Source organism: Strix uralensis, chromosome 1 (assembly GCF_047716275.1).
Source record: "Strix uralensis isolate ZFMK-TIS-50842 chromosome 1, bStrUra1, whole genome shotgun sequence".
Classification (NCBI taxonomy): Eukaryota; Metazoa; Chordata; class Aves; order Strigiformes; family Strigidae; genus Strix; species Strix uralensis.
This window is the reverse complement of record NC_133972.1, coordinates 22336985-22357651: the sequence shown is the minus strand read 5'-3', so window position 1 is coordinate 22357651 and position 20667 is coordinate 22336985. Positions and strand designations below refer to the sequence as shown.

Here is a 20667-nt window from a genome sequence, read left to right as displayed (position 1 = left end):
GATATCCAGGGGAAAACTCTGGTTTGTTTTCTTTCATGGTATGTATGTTTTGACTGATGCTTCTAAAATAATTTTCATCTTTGATCTTTCCAACAATCTCTAACTCCTTAAACACTGTCTTCCTTTTGCTTCATATGGCTTGGTCCCAGCATCATGACCAGCATACTTTTTTTGATGTATCTATGTCATATTTTAACTCACAATTTTCATCTGACAGACAACCCATATCTGAAATGCCCTATCAGTCTATTTGTCTCATTTGTCTAATTCATGTACGTCAGAGTCCCTCATCCTCACAGCTTGATGGCCAAGGACTGTCTCTCTCTACAATTATACCCTTTAAGCACTCCAACTATATTCTCTGTTTATCTGCACCCACACACTGGCTATTAAATCAAGCTCTGTGTGACCTGCAGATTTGCTCATGGCAAGATTTTTGAAAACACCAGCTATTCAGCCATGCTCCAGCCTTATAAGATGATGGTAGTTAAAATTTTACTTACACGCTGAAATGTAACAGACTATTTTACCCTCAGTAAACTTGTCAGCAAGGAGACTGAGTTTAAGAGAATAGATGTAATAAAAAAGTAAGGTTTTGCTGAAGGATTTGCAATATGAGTTGGCAAGTCACAGTAAACCTGTATCTCATCTTCAACATAGGCAACCAAAATCTTTCAAAGCTCTTTACATATAGTCTTCCTTTGAGGCCATTACCAGAAACTAAGACTAAGGATTTTTAAATAATCCTGTGACCGTAAGAATTTAGATTTGGAATAAAATTAAGATACTTTTGTATTAATAATCAGGAGCAACTAGTTAAATTCCCATTCCTGCTTGCACAGGACTGAACATTGCCCAGGGATCTGTTTTACCCAGGACGGTCATCTCTGTGTCAAATTACTTCCTATTAGGGAGAGTCACTTTCAGGCAATTCCTTGACCTTATTTTGAATACAGGAAAGAAGCCGGATCGTTCTCTGGAGCAAGAAATGACTTTTTACTGTGCTTGCACTGAGCTTACCACAATGAGGTCCCAGTCTACAGGCACTAATGCAATTCAGTTATAATAATAATAATGAGAGCAGCAAGTACTGCTTATATGCTCCCATTAATGCTACAAAACCTAGAAATATGTGCAACCTGGTATTAACATTAAAGCCGAGAAAATATTTTTAATAATTTAATCCTATTTGATAGGTGGTGATAAATCTTCTTAAGCAAAACATTGTTGATATTTACTACTACTCCTTATCTGAGGACCATTACACATTTTGCAAACATTAAACATCACAGTAGCATATGAGGGTAGGTGAGTAACATTAAACATAAAGATGCCAAGACAAAGCAGAAAGCAGCCATCCAGCTGTATATTAGAAAGTTGTCAGCATCAAACACTAAAGAAAAATGAAGGACAGACATTAAAATAGGGCTCTGAATTTCTGGGTTGGGAGTGGGAGAACTCTATATATGATTTGCTAGCAAAGCAGGTGTTTGTGTGGTGGAAACATGAGACAAAGGACAGTGTGCTCTCTTCGATATGGAGAAAGCACTCCACGGTTACAGTAAAAACACTGATAGCAAATTAGGCACTGTAGAGGTCTAAAAGTATAAAACAAAATAGCACCTCTGGATTAAGATAACCAAGGATATTTCCGACATATCAGCAGCTGTAAAAAGGTGGGACCTAAATCACATCAAAAGTTAGAAGTCTCAGTAAATATTTCCTTAACCAAAAGCTTCCAAGCTATACAAACTCCTATATAACCCCCAAAACGGTAAGTTAATTGCATAAAAATTCCTCACCATCTGACTTTATGTATCACTACTTAATGTTCTGATTTTATCACAGGTTATATGAAGCCTAGTATTTTTAATAAAACAGGCTTGCGGACTCCAGTGATCAGCTGAATAAAACAAAAGAATCTCAGCTTAGATCCAATTACAATAAAATGTTAATTCTCACTGTTGTTAAGAATTTCTTGACACTTTAAGTTAAGAATACCCCAAGTCACGTACAAAAAGAAAATACACTGTGTTTACAGTTATACATATACAGGGATACAAACTATATCACATAAAGTGAATTAGAGCAAGCATAGTCAGAGAAGTACAAAATTCACACAGCAGAAGAGGATTCTCATGCAGCCAGAAATAAGTGATCCTATAAGCCTGGACAATCTTATCGAGATTTAAATATTTGCCTTTTCTATGAGAAGAAATAAGCAGAACATTCCTGTACCATCTAGTGCTTTGGGTCAAAAAATAGCAAAGTTTTCTGCAATCTGCTATCAGCCACAGAACTTCTGGACAGGATCAAAAATGACAAGATAGGAGAAGATAAGAATTCCAGGTACTGCACTGGTAACTGAGACTTACCCATGGATACCTGATCTGTTTCATTTCATAAGACAGAAGGGTAAATACTGGAAAAAAACTCATCAGTATCTAACTCCAGAAAGCTGTGCTCAAGAATTTTGGCCAACTGGAAGAAGGATATTATAAAATTCAAAGAGGTAAATGGAAAGGAAGGCTAATCAGAAACAGAAAAGGCCTATTAAAATTCTTTCAGTGCTCTAACCAAGCATGTAAATCTAAATACCAAATACTCTTCCCTCTCCTCCAGTAGAAACCATAGGATGCAAATGTCAAAAAAAGAGAAAGTCAAGGGCAGTGCTAATATATTGTACTACTACTCAGCAACCTGAAAACAATCCATGAGTTATGCAAGGTATAAGTGAGCCTGAATGTAGCCCTTCACAAGCTGCATAAGCCAGACACAGAGGTAATAAACATGCACATGTATCTAAGGTGAAACAGTATCTAACCATTTCAGATTAAAAATGAAAATTCTTATGAGACCTGTACAGTGAAAATTTGTAGCCTGGATTTCAACACACAGAATGTAATTAGTCAAGTTAAAATTAAGCATGTATACTACTAAAAAGAATGCCATGGGATCTTGAATGATAATCAACTATAGTATCCCTCTCACATCCAGATATTCTAAGTATTACTAGACATACAAATAACATTTTCATACAGTACTTTTTAAAAAGTGCTTTTTGAAAAGTTATGTTATTCTTAATATCAAATAAATAATTCTAAACTAAATAATCCATATTTTAGGACTTGGTATTGCTTGCAGAATGTCTGAGAACAAAATGGAATATTATTAAGTTTTGACTATCCAAGAATCACATTTTCATTGACTAAATGTCTTCCTTCTTAGTGCTACTGAAAATGCTTTACTAAGCTTAAAAAGAATCTTCCATCAGGGTTTAATGATGAAAGTACAATATTTCATTTCCAATTTGGTAGAACTCATATGACATTACAAAATGAACAGGAAGTTCAAAATATAGCTTGGGTGAGATGTAAAAAAAAAAATCCAAATTACTCAGATAAATTCATCAATATTGGCTCAATTCTCCATCCAATAAACAACTAAGTACAGCAAAGGGGCTGTGCTGCAAGAGAACTACGCCCACCAAATGTTGAATTTTTAAAAATTACACTATTCTAGCTCTATTTAAATCATTGTGTAATGGTTGTTTAAATTGTATTAGAGTAGTTGTGATCAGCTGCATTCATCTTCTGAATAATTTAAACCATTTTTTCTTAACTCTTTGTTGTAAACTCAATATATTGCCTATTGACCAATGGCAACAGCCTGGCCCAGCAGTTCTGACTCACAAATATTCCTGTTGGCTGCTAATATTCATCAGGGACACAACAACTTTTTTTATTAAAAGGGGTGTCATTAGATTGAATTTCATGCAAATCATCTGCAAAATTCAAAAAAGCTACACTTAAAAGCTTATTTTATGATTAGATTAAAACCCAGAAGTGGAGGAGGAGGAGAGACGACTCCCCCACCCGCTTTCTTTCCGGGTGTCAGGGTATGGCCGGGCCGGGAAGTGCCATGGCGGCATGTTGCCAAGCAACAGCAGTGCTGGAGGCCTTCTCATCTCTCATCTCTGGAGACTCTCTCCCATTTCATTAAAACCCTAAAAAACAAAGGCCTGTCCAAGTGTGCAAACAGAGGGAGCTTCCCCACACGGCAGGAAGGGTGAAGAGGCATTATCCTTCACATTTATTTGCTTCAAAGCATTTTGAGAAACCTGTCCAGTTTATGATCTGCATGATGCATCTTAATGCTGATTAGCTTTTGCTTCTTGGGGGGATCTTAAATTGTTTGTGTCTAATGAAATGCTCCATCCTACCAAGGACATTATTCTATTAGATTGAAGCTAATAAAGAAGGGATGCAGGCTTGTTAACAACTTGAAAATAAGAGATTAACACTAATGAAGGATAGAAATTGTTCATATATAGAGTCGTTTGGATTTTAAAAATATGTATAATTTAAGGAAAACACGTATAACAACCTGCACATTTATAGTGAGTGTACCTATACATGTCAGCAAGCCACAAATGAGTGTTGCATTCACAGTCTAACAAGCATCTCTGTTATAAAATTATTCCTTAGAGCAATGGAATATTATGGATTAGTTTAGTAATTAATGAAATTAATTAAAGGCATACTTAAAAGATTCAGATTAGGAGAAATACGCATAAAAAGTTTTTCTCCAGCTAATGGAGATTATTTGAGTGCTGTGCTCTCTCGGCAGGAAGTACACCAACAGGTTCCTGCAGCTTTGTAAGACTCTGGGAAAGCAGACTCTGCTGGGAATTGCTGCACAAGCACCTCCTTGTGGCACTGAATCCTTGGAGCTGAAGCTGTAGAAGGGATGCTATCTGAAAATCTCTTGGGATTTTGCTTCACCTTCAAGGGAAGCTCCCTATAGACGGACTTGTAGCAATCTTTTGAGGAGCAAATGTCCAGCAAGAAGTTTGACTTACAGAGGGATTGCAGAACTGCTACCCTAAATCAAACATTTGTGCTACTTGGACTGTGCATCTTTTCAGGCTCTAAATATCTTTCCTCTGAATGCATGATCAGTGATTAATATAATGAGGACCTAATCTGGGAACTATCACAGTAAAAATACATACATATATTTTAATAATATATTTTAATAATTTTGGGGAACTGTTAATGTTGGGTTGATGGTTGGACTGGATGATCTTCAAGGTCTTTTCCAACCTAGACAATTCTGTGATTCTGTAATATACAAACACACAGCTGTCAATTCAAAAAATGTGAACTCAGCCCATCTCTGTATAAAACTCAGGATGATATCACTACCAATCTACATGACAGAAATACTCAGGGACACATGACTTGAATGGTATTTTAGACATAATGACCAGTGGTTCCCCAGGCTTTGGTTCATTGGAAACAGGGTAGTAAATCCTCCTGCACGTACAGAGTGATGCCACTGCCATGGCCCAAACTGGCAGGGAAACCAAAGTAGTGTTCAATAGTCCTACAATGAAATTAATGAAAGTTATGGACCTTTGCCACAGCTCAAGTATTGTCATTCTGGCCTTAACATCTTTACTGCACAGGAGAGTAAGATTTGAGAAATACTTACATGTACAAGGGTATATGACATGCAGATGACATCCTAAATATCTTAGTTGCTCACAAACAAAGGATGAACAACTTTTTGACAGTTACGATAGCTAAATTAGTGAAAAATGAGGTTCTAGAAATATAATCAGAAGGAAAAGAAGTGTGATTTAGGTACAATTCAAATACACTTTCTGACAAGTACTTGAGGTAAAAATCACAGAGGAAAAGTTCACTCTTCACACTGAGTGCAGAATTACCCATTAAAGCCTGATGCTTACTCATTTTTCTTAGAGGAATTTTTCCTTATTACTAGATGGAATAAAAAAAGTCATCTCTTATTTTAAAAGCTGAAGCATTTTACTTGTGCATACCCAGCTGCAATCCCACAGTGATTATGTGTCTGGTGGAAAGATATTGGCTAGTTCTATAAAAATCATGGTGATAATCACGTGTCTTTACATTACATACTAGATGATAAATTGAGCTGGCAGGTAGATTGTTTTCCTTGGGGGAAAAAGAGAAATTATAAACTTCTCAGTAAAGTAGGCAAATATTGAACTATTTGCTTCCCAAATGAAAATTTCTTCCACTTCACAAAGAAATACTTTTGTCTAGATGATTTACTGGACTCTAATAAGATGCATGGTATCTTCACAGAAGAGATGAAGTGATAAGATAGTAATTTCCATGAAGGGTGGCAGGAGAGGCTTCCAGAATAAAAAAATGGGACAAGATCACTCTCCTGATGTCACTGATCAGTTACACAAATGCTGCTAAAAAAGATGATCAATATCTGAATTGCAATATTGTCTAACCCAAGATAAAACAACTAGAACAAGAGTTAGTAAAAGGGCTGAAGGGAAAAAACCCCAACAAAAAACCCCAAACAACCCCCCCCCCAAAAAAACCAAACCAAAACCCCAAACCCTGTTTCTTTGATTAAATAATTTTATTCAGTTTCTGTCCATTATATCAATGCCAGTGAGAGAACACTCCTGAAAAAGACAGGTTAACCTGGGCTTGACAGAGTCAAAAGCTTTGAAAGCTAAGAGTTGATTATAGAAAAATAGAAAGAAGACAGTCAATGCTGCCTCTTTAAAGCTTTTAAATGATCCGTAGTTACACAGTTACAAAAGTTAGATCAAAGCATATTTTTTCTGGTTTTCACTCCTAATGATTTCCTTTTACAGCAAAATAAAGCCTGTAAAAAGGGCTGTTCATGGCAATTCCATTAGTAAGTCTGTACAAAGATACATTTTTTGTCCCAGTCTGGCCTATATCTTTATTTCTGTTTAATAAATGAATACACCTAAATTGTAGTGCAAAAATCAGTGAAGAAAGTGTTGCAAAAAGTTTATATTGCCCTGCAGTCAGTTTTCTGGTTAAAGTTGACAAAGACCATTTAAAAAACCCCAAACTCAAACCAAACCTCCAACTTTGTCCAAAAAAAGCCCCCCACCCACTGGAGATAAAACCCAGTGAATGATTACTAATAAATGGAAACAACACATAAAGATAAGTTTCCATTTCATCGAGGTAAGGTCATTTTGTATGTCAACAAATTCTCTGACATGCTGTAAACTGAAGACTCTGAAATTGAGCCATCTCTCTCCATTGACTCACTGGAGTCATATGAAACACTTGGACAAAGATTAACTAGCCATACTGCTACGCCTTTTCCTTATTTCCAGAAATACACACTATAAAGACATCTATAAGCATAAACATATTGAATTTTTTTGTACATTCCCGTCTTATGTAAGCAATACCTGTGCCTGTAACAATGAAGTTAATGTAACCACAGATTGGAAAGATGTTCTGTACAAGCACTGATTGGCAAGAATGGAAATTGGTGCACTTAATGATCCCTCTATTAAAATATTGCTCAGATATTAAAAAAAGAAAAACACTGCTCTAGGCTTCAAAATCCATCATGAACAGCTGATGTGGGCTGAATTCTTCTTAAATAGACATGATTACATTTCAATGTCTTTTGTGATTATGACAATTTTGACAAGATAATCATCTCCTCTGAACAGGACTTTTTAAGGTTTAGAGAAATAATGTAAGATTTACTAAATCATCTGTCAAATTATCTATGAACCCTGCTTTCAGAAGAAATCCTATGATCTCATTAAAATAATTACAAAAAAATCTATGCCTGATATTATAAATAACAAGTACCAGTATCACTGGTATACAAAGGAGAGATCTAAAAGTACAGGAACTTTCAAGATTCAAAAGGTGATAGCATAGCTTTTTTCCCTTAAGATAGTCAACAGAAGTTTCTGTGTTAAATATCCTGCATGCTAGGTCAGCTTTTGAACCATAACCTTCAAAATGGAGAAAAAGGAAACAAGTCTGTATCTATACTAAAACTGAATAATCTAGATATGCATATTGCAGCCTCATTTCTCTTTCCTATCCTCACACTTTGTTGTCTATTTTCTCTTATTGCTTTTGGGGAAAAGCAAAAGCCAGGTCTACACAGCACAACAATTACAGAAAGAGAAGCACAGGTAACAGCAAAAGTCAATAGGAAGTGTCTTTAAAAAAATCTTTGCTAGAATTCTCTTTTTAGGAAGAGCATGAGAAAATAAACAAGTGAAACCTTAGATGATGTCAAGAATGAGAGAAATTATGAATTTTAAACATCATATCATTTTTAATTTTATATATTCATGCTTCTTTTACGGAAAGATAGGACTGAGAAAAACTGGGAAGAAGGGTATGGTGTTTACTTTCCCTGTTGTAAATACAGTAGGCAGAAGAAAGAGGACAGGAACAGCTCCGAAAGCTCTACATAAGAGTTGCTTCCTCAGCCCCTGCTGCCATTGATTATGGCTTTACCCTAGTAGCTAGGCAAAACTCTAGTGTCTTCTGCCTCTTACACTGGGGAAGTTACCCTCTTTTAATTGAAAACTCCTGCTCTTGGAGAGTAAAGGGTGAAGTAATCAACCAGTGCAAGGTGACAATGTAGGCAATGCTTCTTATCAAGACACTTTAGGATAAAAAACATTGTATTACCTGAGAGAATTTTACAGATACAGAAGGTTTTCCACCTAAGCAACTTGAAAGACACAATGTTGCTGTCATGTCACCATGTCAGAGCATGACAGAACTGAAACCCACCCCAACTTGTCAATAACATCACCAGACTAAGCCCCTGCGTGACTGCCACTGATTGGCATTCTACATTAAGCCACTCCAGCAGAAACAGTCCCTATCACTCAGTGAGAATGAGGAGTCAACAGCTTATGTACAAACCTATTGCAAGTACAAAACGGCATTTTATTTACCAGGAAATCAAGCACTGTGTTTCTGAACAGCTGTTTAATGCTACAAGGTTAGTTGTTCCAGAAAGCATTCAGAAAATTGTTCCAATACTTCATAAAGCTTAAGTACTAAACAAATGTATAAATAACATGAGTTATTGAAATAGCTGAACAGTTAACTGAAATAGGAAAAATCTAACAATCATTTTGTAAGAAGTTTTAAGTGTAGATGGCTATCTTCTCCAGAGAAGTTAACTGAAATTTAAAGACATGAAATTTAACTTCACATATTTTGTTCTCAAAATTCTTTTACACTCTTTTTTACTTTAAGAGGAAAAAACCAGCTAAAAAAATATCCAATGATATAAAAGAAACACATGGACTTTTAAAATGTTTAGAAGTCAACTCACCAGTCTCTTTACAATTCTCAACAGAAGCTTCAGTTGTCCTGTATCTTTTTTGGACTTCAGTACTTCAGCAAAGGTGTCCATGTTTTCTGGAGACATACTCTCCTGACTGTTTCCTCCATACAGCTGAACCAGCAATGATAAGCACTGTGAGGCACTCAGAAATATTTCAGTATCTTCACTGGGAAGCTAAAAACGAACAAACAAAAATCAAATTCCAGTTTCAGAAAAATTGGGTATCACTGGGGATTTGGAAGAGTATTAACATTTGCATTGTGCCAGGAATGAAAAACTTCTAGTTGACTGACTCAAAATTCCATTAAACTAAGCTTAATAAAGTGATGAAAATATAATTAAAATATATCTGTTCTTATAGCAGCAGTATAATGCCTCCACTAGGATTCTACCAAATAGCCGATCTATAGCAACATCGTAAAAGCACCGAAAATGTTGCTTCCAACTCTGTTATTTTCAAACAGTATATTTTGCTTTAAATAGAAGTAATAATAGCAGAAAGTATCATTATAGCCATGATGTCTAATCTTCTACATAATGCACACCATAAAACTTCATCTAATTATTTCTAAATGAAGGCTATGGCTTCTGGTTGAGGTAGAGTACAGGCTATCTAGCTATTTAATGGATTTTAAGCAGTCACATTAGGAGGTACATTTTGCAGATTTTAAATATTTTCCTGAATTCCAGCTCTTCTGCACTCCTTTGAAGAGCAGACACTGGGGCAGGCCCTAGCAATGGGATGGAAAAACTCTTTCCTGGGAAGCAAAATTATGGAAAATATTTGGGGCCATGGCTAATAAGCATCTTTAAATGAGCTTCTGATAGTATGACACTGCTATCAAAATGATTTGCTTCTTGAAAGTACAATCTGGAAATTACGAGTAGAGATGTTATATTATGCTTGTATGCTTGTATTTGGCACGGTTGGAACAACAACAGGAATGCAATGCCTAGTTTTACCGCAGACAGTTCATGAAAGCTAGTGAAAGAAATCAGAGGTTTCTTGGGAAGGCAAGAGGATGACAGTTTGGAAAACGTAACAGCAGAGGACTGAAGGAATTCAATGTCTATAGCTTAACAAAGGGAGGGTTAAAGGACACTTGATCATAATCTCTTGGTTACATGTGAGAAAAAGCAGGCCGAGGATAGGTTAATTCCTTTACCTGAAAAAGGACTGGTAAGAGACGATAGCTCAAAACTCTAGATAAAGCAATTCAGACTAGAAGGAAGATAATACTTTGATTTCCTTTTTTCTTTCTTTAATAAGAGCAGTTAACCACTGAAACAACTTTCTTAGAACTGAGACAGACACTCCACACAGGCAATTTATATATCAGAAAAATATTTTTTTTCTAAAAAAAAAATAACAAAACCCTTTACTGTAATGAGGAATTCATTTAGAAAAGTCCTATGTCTTGTGTTATACAAGATCCTAGACTAAATAATTACAACAGACTTTTCTTGCCTTACAGTCTATGAACAGAACAACATACACAGTGGTGCTCTTAACCAATAAGGTACAGAAGCATAAAAACACCTCATCACTCCTACTCAGTTTTTTAATTCCAAAAGTACTATTTAAACACAAAGAAGCTAGAATAAAGTACAGTTAACAGACTAGTCTTACTGACAATAAAAAGAAAACAATTTGTATAATCTGTCCAACCATTTATAAAATATGCCCAACCATTTCAATACTGATTACTTATTTAATCTGCAATCCCAAATTTTTTCAGTTTAAGGAAAATCCATAGTTACTTTAAAGCAATCTGTGAACATATCATCAGACGTATACTCCTCAAATATTCAAGCAGCAATTCCCCAGAGATCTGCATGCAAATACAATCCTGTTTTCCATTAGCTTCATAGAGCTAGCTGTTTAAAACAGGCTGAACTGAGATGTAAGCTCTGAATACATAGCCCCAAGACATATCACATTCTATTTGACCTAATGCTATGCAAGTGACAGGACCACAGCAGCTATTTCTTCCACAGTTTTGCTGTATGGTTTTTCTTCATTCCAATATAAATGCCACCTATTTGATTGTTTCCTTTCCAACATCCAGAATTAGCTAATAACATCATCAACATAAATAGCAAGACTAAAAAGGAGGAAAAACTACAAATAGTAATAAACTTTATAGCTCCATTTATATCTTCAATCCTTATCAAGTAAAAAAAAATTCCACTCTCACTGGGGGCTTTGAGCTGACTTGTATTTCCTTCACTGAAAAAATGCTATTAGATAAAGGAAGGAAAATTAAACTACTTAACATATCTCTATCATCCCTTTTAAAAGCAGCACTCTAACTTACAGTTTGTTAATAGATCAGTGTAGACACGTATATCAACTACTCCCTGAAGAAAATCACAGTACAAGACGAGATGTTGGTTTTTGGCTAACCAAAAATAAAAAATAAAAATGCAGTGAACATTTGGACAGATACATTCTTGCCCTGGTATTGCAGTGTAGGCTAGTTCTCTGGGCTCCATAAGCACAAAACGCCATGTGTAATCAATAAACACAACAGCCATACTTGGAAGAGAGACTGTTCTCAAGGTCTTTTTCAGAGACATTCACTAAATATCAGAGTGGAAAGGCGTCAGTCTCTGTAGAGGACTGCCCCTACAACCACCTTGCATGAAGAAATACATAAACCACCATGCCCTTCCCAGTTCTTCCTGACACCAGGAGGGTACATGACTTTCAAGGAAGCAAATGAGCAGGTCCAGCCTCTTAGGGTTATACCCAATATAGGCTGTCTTCAGCAGGAGTCCCCAGTTAGCGAGGCAGTGGAACCTTTTGCCCTGGGCCAATGGCTTTGCTTAACTTCTCCTAGCATGCCTAAACTTCTACTGTTACTGCTCTTCTTTGTCCCCCAACAAGAGAAATGAAGACCCTGAAACTCTCCATCCGATATGTCTTGGCACCAGATAGGCTCTGCTCTTCACAGGATATCAAGCTTCCAGTGACCATCCACCAAACCTAGCCACCAGTATCACTCCAAGGTTCACAGTACTTGCCAACCGTGACATCATTCTATTCAATCGCAAATGCCAGTGAAGTCCTTCATCCCCTGTTGTACTTCAGGCTTTTCTGCTCCTCTACTTCACCAGCATCCCTTTCAGCTTCAGTGTCATCTAGAGTTTGGGGAGCAAGTTGCTGTCATCCCGGAAGATTGCAGGGTAAAACAATAAAGCATAGGTCTTGGATGAACAGAAAAAGAAGCTGGGAATAGGAAAGACCATCTTTACTCTGGAGGGGATGAGAATCATTGGTCCACAGTCTAAGTCATCAATAATTAAGGTGGAAGAGGAACTCTCAGTAATGTCCTGATTTAAGTATGTCCACATCAGCATTTTTCTCTATAAGTCTCACCATTTTGCTGTTTCACTACTGACAACTAGTGATTTAGATGTCAAAAGTTGTCAGTTGGTAACCTGAAATTTAACATTGGCTGCCACTTAGTGTTAGTAGTGGTTATAAAGAGTAGGGGATCTGAAGAAAATTATTGGTATAAACAAAAGCGGTGACTGAAAATATAATAAATATCTGTAAATATAGAAAACCAAGGAATGAAAATTCAGCTTTCAAGTAAACAGTATCTCATGTCTAATAAGAACAACAAAGCTAGAATCACGTTGCTAGTCAATAAACGTAGATGGATGGTTCACCTCCTAATCACCTGGAACAGTGTTCTGATTATTTTTCTAATCATAACAATTCTATTTGATATGAAGAAGTGTATTTCAAGTCTTTGAAATGCATTTATAGTTTTTCATGACAGCAGCTAATTAAGTTTTTGTTCTTTCAGGGGAGGAGAAACCCATTAAAAACTAGAGTTCTAACTCTTTAAGAAAATATTTGCCCCTTTATATTTCATAATTACATGAAAAAACTCTAGTGGTCTTTCGTTTCTTTTTGCTTTATCAGTATTAGAGGGGATTATGGATTCAGCCCTTCAGCAAGGTAGAAATGTTAATAGTCCTCCTTGCAGCTGTTAATATTCTGGGCTAGTATATAGCTTGAAGAAAATCCAGCACCTTAAAATAAATTACTGAATGGCTAAAGTCATAATTTTTGCCATTCTCTAACTCAGAACTGTAGATTTATTTTTCACTTCAAAATTTTAAAATAATGCCCCATGACAAGACTTTTGTGCAATGAAGATGGTGTATTACTCTTAATTTTTATGGACATGTTATAACTTCCTGTAAACAGGCTCATAACATAAAATCCTCCTTCTCTTCCCTTCTAATGGAACCTGCTCTGTGTATTTTAAAGTTAATGTGGTGAAGAGCAGAAAGTTTCTTGTTACTACACATTTATATTTCTGCAGTCTGTTGTCAAAAATGCCTTCATTTTGAACCGAGTTGTAGTGTGTTCATGAATTGCAAACCATTGCAAGAAATGTGATCATTTGAGCTGAAGTGGCAGCTTTCACACTGTTGGAGTTGTTACAGCATCTAATTTTAGAGCTACAATGAAACTGTCTGGATTACCCAGAGGGGACACTATTTCAGTGCATTAATGAGGTTATACACAAAGAGAGTTTATTATGATAAGAGATAGATGTTCATTAGATCAGTAATGTGATTACAGAATGTGCTGTAAAGGAAGCACCAATGGGAACTATAGGGAAGATGATTCTGCAAACATTAAACAAAATGCAAAAGCAAAACATCATTATTAAATCTGTTAACTTTACTATGCTATTCTTAATAGTAAATATGCAGAGTTTTAAATGAAAAAAGAAACTACCTGTATTTTGTCTTAGAGCAAAATTGTCGTCCTTCTACCTAAGGGAAAATATTTTAAAAACCAATATATTTTCAGTTCATTTTAATCTAGCCTAATTGCTGAGAAATTAATTCCCCATTCTGAAATTCTGTGCTTGTGACAATATATTCTTATCTCCTCTGGTGTGTTTTTGTTTGGGGTTTTTTTGGTGGTTTTGTTTGTTTGTTTGTTCTCTTCTCTGCAGAAGAGAAATCTTCAAATATAACTCGCAGATAACATTTCAAATACAGTAACAGCAATACATTATACAATACAGGAAATAAACATATGTCTTTCCACTCTGACCACAGAACTGCCTGTATTCCTAAGAAACGTGAAATAAAATTCTACCGTCTACAGGATTATCATTCTTCTGCAGTAATTTTCATTATTCAGTGGCAAATACCTTCATGTGCTCTGAAACCAAAGTCAGGGCACAGCCTTAGAGCCAGCGCAATGTAGAGACAGAAAAGACCTAGAAGAGATCATCTCATTCCTCCATGTGCACTGAGGCTTCATATTTGTCCTCTTCATGTTTGCACATAATTAACTGGTCTGTCAACAGTAATATACAGAGCACAGTAATCAACTGCAAACACCCACCACCAGAAGACAAGAGAAGTTCTCTCCCAGCAGTCTGGTAGGCTGCAGAAAAGACTGGAAGATCTACACCTAGAATCTAAATCTAGGATGTACAGAGAAATGAAGCTCTTTATAGGTACTGGAAAGGTTTCTGAAAGTTTCTGAAAATCCACACTGAAGTGATTTCAAAAGTAAGTAAATGAATTTATTTTTTTTTCAGTATAAGGGTGCATCAAAAAGTAGAAGGTATTTTATACCTTCTATAATCGCTGCAAGTTTCAGAATAATAATCATATTACATTTATGTTCAAGCAGAAAAACATTACACAAAAAAGCTAAGTGTAATTAACTTTTAAACACAAAGCTTCCAAGCGTAAGACTAAATGCTCAATTTATTTTCCTCTTATCGATCAACTAAGGGCAGACTGATCATGGCATTAAATATTGAATTCTCCATATTTGCAGTGTTTTCTGCATGTCAGACTTTGTAATTAATTCTTCCTTTACGTTCTTAAAAACTCTGAAGTTTCATTTACATGCAATATAGATTTCCTACACTTGCTTTGCTATGCCCGAAGTGATAGACTAAATCACAATTAGAGAAGGGAAAAACTGATTCTAAGGGATTATTAAGAGAGATAAACATGTAGAACTTGAGGAAAACAAATATATAAACAAGTCAATGGGGCATGGAACAATCATCTACTTGAGGGATATACATATCAGTGAGGGAAAGCAATTATTCAAAGTGACACAAGAAACTATAAATATGGTTAAGATAGGTAGAAACAGCAAACCAGAGAAAATAATTGTAACTCAATATCTTAAAGTGATGGTTAGTTCAGCATTTAAGACCTCCATTATCTCCAGAAAATAAAGTTCACAAAGAACTGAATGCCTCAAAACACTCATCGAGTTATGCAGCCACACAGCTCAATGAATAGAGAGAACTACTGTTGACAGCTCCATAGAACTTAAGTTTAGGTAAGCCTGAGTCTTTTTGAGGAGTAGGGAGCGTATACATCTTGAGAGACCCACTAGACTTCACAAAGAATCTAGTCCTATTTAAAGACACTAGAGCATAAGACATTTTAAACAAGTAGATCTGAAATGTTAAAATTATTATTTCATTGTTCAAACTCTTTCAACCTTAACAGGAAATGTTTAATACAGCAATGGGTAAGGGATATATATAATTTAACAAACCTAGCTGAAATGACTTTCATATATTCAATCAAGCACATGTATGTGAAGAACAACACATACACATTACAAGAGAAAATCACTCACTTCAACAAAATCTTAAAAAAAAATTAAAAAAGAAAACCAAACCAAACCAAACATAAGAAGCTGCACCAATGGTCTGTACTCCACCTGTATGCTAAAATCAGCAGATTTTAAATAAGCATTCTAAACATACCAGAATCTGTAGAAATACAGAACAAAGCAAAACCTAGTGGTAATTTGCAGCCATGCTTCTGAAATACAAGGGCAAGTCAGAATCTAATCAGTACATGCTAACTATACAATTATCCTATCCTTTAATTAAAACCTTATAAAAGACTTCCAGGTGGTATAGGCCAAGTAAAGTTTGGCCTCTAATTTTCTGTTCTTTAGAGTGTTAATGGAATTTAAATTTATGACTAGTTTCACTTTAAAGGAACATTTGCATCTCTTCATGTCTTACTATTTATCATATACAGTGATTTAAAAAAATTAATAGAAAATTAATTTATAAAGATTAAATATTATATAGTTGAAATTCAATCACTTTGTTTTAGGTCATTCAGTGAACATTTCCAAAAAGCCTTTGTCAATATCTGCTTAAAATAAATCCATCAAAGGAGAACTTAGCAACAAGTATAATGCCTAAAATTAATAAAAAAGGAACCACACTCTTCCCCAAAATAAAAGATGACAGACAGTGCTAAAGATAGTAAAAGGGCGACAGATATTCATATCACAATACATCTGAAAACCTGTATTTAAATGAAAAAAAAAAAAAAAAAAAGGCCTGGAAGAGAACACAGCAAATCTGAAATGCCTCTAAGTGAAATAACCTGGAAAGGATAGCATGATAGGCCACAGGGAAGCTCTCACATACCATTTTAATGGCTTTATGTTCAATAAAAGGCTGAAGCAGCCTCTAAAAATCCTGTCCAGCTCAAGAAGCATCCCTCTACTACAAGCTATTACACACAGAGCCACTACAAATCTCTGGCACAGTATGATGGAGGTTGAGCTGATGGGATGCATCAGGGCCACAATGCAGCACTCTGTGGAAATTTCAGTGCAGTACTGTGACATCTAGGAAACACTAGAAAAGACTGACTTTGAACAGACAGACTTCAAAGATGTTTACAGATCACCAGGGACCATTCCCACTCGTAAATCCCTCAGGATCATGTCGAAATAAAACTAAACCCTTGAGAAAAACTCAGAAGGCTCAAAACCAAGAAAATAATATTAAAAGGCATCACTCACTGCAAACTAATTTTAAGTTTACTGACTTTCTAATGGTAGCAGTACTTGTTTCAAATTTTGAATACCATCCTTTCCCTATGCAGTGATCACTAGTCCATTCTGAAGGGCTAAAATTTGGCTATACATATGTATCCAAACTGAGAATCTGCAGCCTGCCCCTCATCCCACTTCTATGCTTGTGACAGACTTACTCTGATGTCACTGGTAACCTGCAAGTCACTGTGACCTATAATTTCTTAAAAATTGTTAGTCCTTCCTTTTTACTAGGTGGGAGCTTATAAACAATGAAAAACTAGCAAACAGAGCTCTAAGATATTGAATTCAGTTGAATAATTCCAGCCACAGCAACATTCCAAAAGCCTTACAAACAAGCAAATTCTCACCAGTTGAATAAGCAGGCTAATTAGGTCCATCAGGGGTTTATTGATAAGCAGAAGGTCTTCAGCAGCCTGCGTGTCTCCTCCTGTGCCAGATTTCTGTGCCTTAATAAGATGAGAAAAAAATATAAAGCAACCTTGGTGACTGTTCCATTATGAGAAACAAATTAGGTCCATTAGGTGGTCCAAGTTTGAACGGAAGTTTGAAGGAGACTTATACAGTCTTTTCTAGTTAAGTATTCCTGGGCTCCCAATGAGCAGTTAAGGCTCCCTGTGTCTGTAACAATAAGCACAAAGCAAAAGGGACTCATGCTGTCATGCTCATTCTGCACAGGCTGAATACACTGACCTACATGACATTTCTTCAGCAAAATGCTACAAACCGTATATGCAAGATATCTCTAAAACCATAAATGTTTTATATATTTGTATTCTCTCAACATGACATGCCTATTTTAACATTAAAGTCCAACTACTTCTTTTTACTTTATCAGGAACAATTTCAAGTGCAACTCAAACCAAGAAAATCAAGGTGACTGAAAAGTTAGGATTCTCAGCAATAATGTCCGGTTTTGCCCTTCTGACTCACTTTGTACCCTGAAATATTCATAGTATGTTATAATAATTTAAATTATTTTTGAAATAGGAATACTATGGGATAATAATAGTAAATGGGACCAGATATGATACACCCGAGGGTGCTGAAGGAGCTGGCTGGGGTGCTCGCCAAGCTGCTTTCCATCATTTACCAGCAGTCCTGGCTGACCGGGGAGGTCCCCACAGACTGGAAATTGGCCAATGTGACGCCCATATATGAGAAGGGTCGGAAGGATGATCCAGGAAATTACAGGCCTGTCAGCTTGACTTCGGTGCCCGGGAAGCTGATGGAGCAGCTCATCCTGAGTACCATCATACAACACATGTGGGACAGACAGATGATCAGGCCCAGTCAGCATGGGTTTATGAAAGGCAGGTCCTGCTTGGCAAACCTGATCTCCTACGACAGGGCGACCTGCTTATTGGATGAGGGAAAGGCTGTGGACATTGTCTACCTTGACTTTAGTAAGGCCTTTGACACCGTTTCCCACAGCATTCTCCTGGCGAAACTGGCTGCTTGTGGCTTGGATGGGCACACGCTTTGCTGGGTAAAAAACTGGCTGAATGACCGGGCCCAAAGAGTTGTGGTGAACGGAGTTAAATCCAGTTGGCGGCCGGTCACGAGTGGTGTCCCACAGGGCTCGGTTTTGGGGCCACTCCTGTTTAACATCTTTATTGATGATCTAGACAAGGGGATCGAGTGCACCCTCAGTAAGTTTGCAGATGACACCAGGTTGGGTGGGAGTGTTGATCAGCTCGAGGGTAGGGAGGCTCTGCAGAGAGATCTGGACAGGCTGGAGCGATGGGCTAAGGCCAACTGTATGAGGTTCAATAAGGCCAAATGCCAGGTGCTGCACTTGGGCCACAACAACCCCCAGTAGCGCTACAGGCTTGGGGAGGAGTGGCTGGAGAGCTGCCAGTCAGAGAGGGACCTGGGGGTGTTGATTGACAGCCGGCTGAACAGGAGCCAGCAGTGTGCCCAGGTGGCCAAGAAGGCCAATGGCATCCTGGCTTGTATCAGAAATAGCGTGGCCAGCAGGGACAGGGAAGGGATCTTGCCCCTGTACTCGGCACTGGTGAGGCCGCACCTCGATTCCTGTGTTCAGTTTTGGGCCCCTCACTACAAAAAGGACATTGAATGACTCGAGCGTGTCCAGAAAAGGGCAACGAAGCTGGTGCAGGGTCTGGAGCACATGTCGTACGAGGAGCGGCTGAGGGAACTGGGGTTGCTTAGTCTGAAGAAGAGGAGGCTGAGGGGAGACCTCATTGCCCTCTACAACTACCTGAAAGGAGGTTGCAGAGAACTGGGGATGAGTCTCTTTAACCAAGTAATAAGCGATAGGACAAGAGGTAATGGCCTCAAGTTGCGCCAGGGAAGGTTTAGACTGGATATTAGGAAGCATTTCTTTACAGAATGGGTTGTTAGGCGTTGGAATGGGCTGCCCAGGGAGGTGGTGGAGTCCCCATCCCTGGAGGTGTTTAAGAGTAGAGTTGACATAGCGCTGAGGGATATGGTGTAGTTGGGAACCGTCAGTGTTAGGTTAATGGTTGGACTGGATGATCTTCAAGGTCTTTTCCAACCTAGACGATTCTGTGATTCTGTAATAAAATCTTAAAGCGACTAACATTTGTGATAAGATCTATTACTACTTGTAATTCTGTCCGTTGTCATACCTCCTCATGAAAACACACTGCCATCCTAGGCAGTGCTATTTATGACCCATCCCTGCCCCAGGACACCAGAAAGGTCTGCTTGCTAGATTTGTCATTTAACTTCATTTTCTTGCACCAGCTTTGGACCATGACCCTAGACAGTCAAGTTGCTAGAGGTAAATGTAAACATTTCGTCTAAAGAACACATTTAAAAATTCTTTTGCATCATGTTTCTTTTAAAACTCAATCCTCAAACCATCATCTAAGTGTAGTATCTGATGATTTTCATTTGGTTAAGTGAACACCGGAGCAAGTCCCCTGAGACAGGAAACACTACTGCTGAAGCTCCACTGTTGATACTGATGAGTTGAAAGCATAATGCCTTTCTTCTGGAAAGAATTTTGAAATTTTTTCACTGAGACTCACCACAATGACCCACAACGCTGAAGTCCAAGAAGGGCAAAAAGACATAGTGTAGAGAAGACAAAAAAAATGAAGTGTTTGTATTAATCAAGAAAGGGAAGTAAGCCACCTTCACTTCAGCAAAATTTACAACAGCTTTTTCTGGTTAGTGCTTGGATGAGAAGAAAGACATCATCAGCGATGTTTGCCTACTTTCTTTAACTTTTATATATTTAGTGGCTTTGAAAAGAGAATTAACAACATCACTAAAGGAATTATACTTCATATATGTATATAAAGGATACACACTACACCATGCTTAAACCTACATTAAATCACTAAATAGATTCTATTTCTCAAATTGAGATTGCAGATTACTTTTGGCTACAGTGGATGACCTGTGGAATATGATATGATGAAACTGTTCTAAAACAGATATGCAAATGAATCTGAAGCTTTGTACCATTTCCATTAAAACACAAGTACTTGGTCCACAAAGAGAAAGCTCCTGAATGAAGCTGGATGCAGTTATCAGCACCATGCAGCATAAAGTAGTGGAATGCAAAGGAAAAGTGGTGTCATGTTTTCCTATGCAGCTGGATAAGGTTATCACTT

The 20667-nt window shown here is 37.1% G+C and overlaps 1 protein-coding gene across 6 annotated transcripts in view; it reads right to left on the bottom strand.

Annotated features, from left to right (window-relative positions):
* ULK4 (unc-51 like kinase 4) overlaps positions 1-20667 on the bottom strand; it is a 253132-nt gene that overhangs the window by 46712 nt on the left and 185753 nt on the right. For all 6 annotated transcript variants that reach the window (XM_074891573.1, XM_074891583.1, XM_074891535.1 and 3 more), the window contains 2 exons: positions 17407-17505; positions 9163-9348 (listed from right to left, as the gene is read on the bottom strand). In XM_074891573.1, the coding sequence (XP_074747674.1) occupies positions 9163-9348; positions 17407-17505 (285 nt within the window). The remainder of the gene's footprint in view (positions 1-9162; positions 9349-17406; positions 17506-20667) is intronic.